At 50.0% G+C, this 5000-nt stretch overlaps 1 protein-coding gene across 4 annotated transcripts in view; it reads left to right on the forward strand.

Moving 5' to 3' along the window:
* The window catches only part of ppp1r37 (protein phosphatase 1, regulatory subunit 37), a 36390-nt gene that overhangs the window by 13267 nt on the left and 18123 nt on the right, over positions 1–5000 (forward strand). For all 4 annotated transcript variants that reach the window (XM_053622378.1, XM_053622379.1, XM_053622381.1 and 1 more), the window contains exon 2: positions 2318–2415. In XM_053622378.1, the coding sequence (XP_053478353.1) occupies positions 2318–2415 (98 nt within the window). The remainder of the gene's footprint in view (positions 1–2317; positions 2416–5000) is intronic.

Consider the following 5000-nt stretch of genomic DNA (forward strand, 5'->3'; position numbering starts at 1 on the left):
GTTCTCTCTCTCCCCCCGTCCCTCCGTTCTCTCTCTCCCCCGTCCCTCCTTTCTCTCTCTCCCCTCCGTCCCTCCGTTCTCTCTCTCCCCTCCGTCCCTCCGTTCTCTCTCTCCCCTCCGTCCCTCCGTTCTCTCTCTCCCCCCCGTCCCTCCGTTCTCTCTCTCCCCCCGTCCCTCCGTTCTCTCTCTCCCCCCGTCCCTCCGTTCTCTCTCTCCCCTCCGTCCCTCCGTTCTCTCTCTCCCCTCCGTCCCTCCGTTCTCTCTCTCCCCCCGTCCCTCCGTTCTCTCGCTCCCCTCCGTTCTCTCTCTCCCCCCGTCCCTCCGTTCTCTCTCTCCCCCGTCCCTCCTTTCTCTCTCTCCCCTCCGTCCCTCCTTTCTCTCTCTCCCCTCCGTCCCTCCGTTCTCTCTCTCCCCCCGTCCCTCCGTTCTCTCTCTCCCCTCCGTCCCTCCGTTCTCTCTCTCCCCTCCGTCCCTCCGTTCTCTCTCTCCCCTCCGTCCCTCCGTTCTCTCTCTCCCCTCCGTCCCTCCGTTCTCTCTCTCCCCCCGTCCCTCCGTTCTCTCGCTCCCCTCCGTTCTCTCTCTCCCCCCGTCCCTCCGTTCTCTCTCTCCCCCGTCCCTCCTTTCTCTCTCTCCCCTCCGTCCCTCCTTTCTCTCTCTCCCCTCCGTCCCTCCGTTCTCTCTCTCCCCTCCGTCCCTCCGTTCTCTCTCTCCCCCGTCCCTCCGTTCTCTCTCTCCCCCCGTCCCTCCGTTCTCTCTCTCCCCTCCGTCCCTCCGTTCTCTCTCTCCCCTCTGTCCCTCCGTTCTCTCTCTCCCCTCCGTTCTCTCTTTCCCCCCGTCCCTCCGTTCTCTCTCTCCCCCCGTCCTTCCGTTCTCTCTCTCCCCTCCGTCCCTCCGTTCTCTCTCTCCCCCCGTCCCTCCGTTCTCTCTCTCCCCCCGTCCCTCCGTTCTCTCCCTCTGTGCTGGGGTTCGATGGAGGACGTCCTGTTGAACGGTGTGAAGACGGCGTGTTCTGTGTGGTAGTGCGTCACACAGGATCGCTCTGTTCAGAGAATACTTGACGACCTGCAGAAGAACCTGATCACTGTGTTTTTCTTCTTTTCTTTTCTTACACTTGAGGAATATAATATTTATTTATTATAAAGTTTAACAGAAAGCTGCATCAGTCCTTTTACTGAAAAATCATTTCGAAAATGACTTTGTTTGGAAAGATGTTCTGAAGCAGTTTATTCCTTTATATTTATAGCTGTGAGGTGATTAGACTGTGATTAGACCTCTGGCTGCATCCAATCACTTTACTTACATTAACATCAGTGCTGATCCTGTGTGTGTGTGTGTGTCTGTGTGTGTGTGTGTATATATATATATATATGTGTGTGTGTGTGTGTGTGTGTGTGTGTGTGTGTGTGATTTATTTCCTATAACAGCACTCCTGAACCAGAACCGTTTCCCTAAATGTTAAATAAACTTCTCCTTACTGTATCAGTGTTGTACATGTTTTGAATCTGTGTATTATCAGTGGTGCGTGCGCTGTACACGCCCCTGTGAACGAGCCGTTACTATAGAAACCATAAGGTATCAGAGCGAGAGCGTTGATATAAACCTGCGCTACTGTCAGTACTGCCAATCACAGTCCAGAACTCAGCAGCAGCGTGAATGTAAACAAACGTGTAGGAGTCAGTACGGTGAGGGGCCGCGGCGTGTTGAGGGAGGAAGGTGAAAGTGTGTGATGTCAGATGTGCAGCACATGACCGGCGAAGAGGAACACTTCTGCAGGAGTTTTGTTTTTACACAGCTGATTCATCAGAACACTCACTCTACTGTTGTTTTCTTTTTTGTGGTTCACCGCTCTCGCTCTCTTTCTCGCTCTCATTCTCGCTCTCTTTCTCGCTCTCTTTCTCGCTCTCTTTCTCGCTCTCATTCTCGCTCTCTTTCTCGCTCTCTTTCTCGCTCTCTTTCTCGCTCTCTTTCTCTCGCTTTCTCTGTCTGTCTGTCTCCCTCTCTCTCTGTGTGTGTCTCTCTGTGTGTGTCTCTCTGTGTGTGTCTCTCTGTGTGTCTCTCTCTCTGTGTGTCTCTCTCTCTGTGTGTGTGTCTCTCTCTCTCTGTCTCTCTGTCTCTCTCTCTCTCTCTGCAGTTAGGTTCAGTGAGTACGTGTTTGACCTCCATACTGTTGTAGAAGACGAACCCGCGCATGTTATCAGATGAATAGCGTTGCTGGTAGCTCGTTGACTCTCGTACCTGCTGAAGGCTGACTTTTCCTTGTGTTTGTGTCATAATGACCTTTGACCCTGAGTGTGTTTTTGCTCTCATCTCTCTGCAGCTCAGAATGTGACAGTTGAGGAGATCCTGAATGCCTACAAACAGGCCTGCCAGAAACTCAACTGTAAACCCGTTCCTAAAGTGCTCAAGCAGATTCAGGTAACCAGCGCACACACACGCACGCAAGCACGCATACGCACGCACGAAAACGCACACGCAAACGCGCACGCATACATGCTGCACACACAGACACACACTCATGCACGCACACGCTCACACACACACACACACTGTAGTGACACACACACACACTGTATTGACACACACACACACACACTGTATTGACACACACACACACACACACACACACACACTGTAGTGACACACACACACACACACACACTGTAGTGACACACACACACACTGTATTGACACACACACACACACACTGTATTGACACACACACACACACACTGTAGTGACACACACACACACACACACACACACTGTAGTGACACACACACACTGTATTGACACACACACACACACACTGTAGTGACACACACACACACACACACACTGTAGTGACACACACACACACTGTATTGACACACACACACACACTGTATTGACACACACACACACACTGTAGTGACACACACACACACACACACACACTAGTGACACACACACACACACACACACACACTGTATTGACACACACACACACACTGTAGTGACACACACACACACACACACTGTAGTGACACACACACACTGTATTGACACACACACACACACACTGTAGTGACACACACACACACACACACACACACTGTAGTGACACACACACACACACACACACACTGTAGTGACACACACACACTGTATTGACACACACACACACACACACTGTAGTGACACACACACACACACACACACACACTGTATTGACACACACACACACACTGTAGTGACACACACACACACACACACACACACACACTGTAGTGACACACACACACACACTGTAGTGACACACACACACACTGTAGTGACACACACACACACACACACACACTGTAGTGACACACACACACTGTATTGACACACACACACACACTGTAGTGACACACACACACACACACACACACACTGTAGTGACACACACACACACTGTATTGACACACACACACACACACTGTAGTGACACACACACACACACACACACACACTGTAGTGACACACACACACACACTGTAGTGACACACACACACACACACACTGTAGTGACACACACACACACACACACACACTGTAGTGACACACACACACACACACACACACACACACTGTAGTGACACATCCTGCATGTTGTGGAAGTTTGTTGGAGATCCCAGTGACCGTTAAAGCTGTGATTTGGTCAGTCACTGCTTAGGGGGGGGTTTAGTGTTACTTTAGCATTGGCTCATACATACCGGCACTTAGGGTGGAGAGAGCGCGTGTGTGCGCGTGTGCGCGTGTGTGTGTGAGTGTGTGTGTGTGTGTGAGAGAGAGAGAGAGAGAGAGAGAGAGATGGCAGTGTTCATCACTCAGTTGTGGAAAGAAACATCAGTCTGTTAACGCTCCCAAGCGGCTCGTGGTAAATTTCCACTGGGATCCTGAGGGTAGAAAATAGTGAGCCATTAGAGCCTGTGTGTGTGTGTGTGTGTGTGTGTGTGTGTGTGTGTGTGTGTGTGTGTGTGTGTGTGTGTGTGTGTGTGTGTGAATGTTTTCCATGCTTGTTTACTTTTGGGGGGGGGTTTCCTCCCACCATCTTAATCACTTAGGCACCAGTGGAAAAATGACTTCATGAAGGTAGCTCTGCTGGAAGTCTGTGGGTGAGAGAGAGAGTGCACACACACACACACACACACACACACACACACACACACACACTTGTCTAAATGCTCACTTTATTTCTCCTCCCCAGGTCTGCGCTCATATCTAATCACACCCGTAACCTGTCTGATCACTCGAAGCTTTAACTCTGGAGCTTCTTTCCAGACCCAGATCCAGGGTTCGGTCGAGTGTGAAAACTGTTTTCAAACCCGGGTGTGGTCTAGGAAACAACCTCCGCTCCACCTGAACATTCAGTTCAGGTTTTCTCTTACTGACGGTGTGAAAGTGACACACTCCCGTTGTTGCTTTCAAATAACGCGAAACGTTCTAATACCTTGTCGTTTCTATGGTAACGGCTCGTTCACAGGCAGGTGTACAGCGCACGCTCCACATAAACATTAAAAAATCATCACTATGGTGAAGTTTAGTGTAAGGAGACATTTATGTAACGTGTAAGGAAGGAGTCTCCAGTGTCAGCGCTGTGTAACAGTCAGAGGTAACGCTGTAACTTTCAGTTTCCCACATCTTCAGGACAGAGAGAGAATGGAGAGAGAAAGAATAGAGAGAGAAAGAATAAAGAGAGAGAGAATAAAGAGAGAATAGAGAGCGAGAGGGAATAGAGAGCGAGAGGGAATAGAGAGCGAGAGAGAAGAGAGAGGGAATAGAGAGAGGGAATAGAGAGAGAGAATAGAGAGAGAGAGGGAATAGAGAGAGAGAGAATAGAGAGAGAGGGAATAGAGAGAGGGATGGTGAGGGAGAGAGTGTTCCTAGCTGCTGTAATGTAAGTGAGAACAGGAATTAATTTGTGTCCTGAACATTAAATGTAACTATAAAGGGATAAAAGTATGACGTGTCGTTGTGTA

The sequence above is a fragment of the Ictalurus furcatus genome, chromosome 4 (assembly GCF_023375685.1).
Source record: "Ictalurus furcatus strain D&B chromosome 4, Billie_1.0, whole genome shotgun sequence".
NCBI lineage: Eukaryota > Metazoa > Chordata > Actinopteri > Siluriformes > Ictaluridae > Ictalurus > Ictalurus furcatus.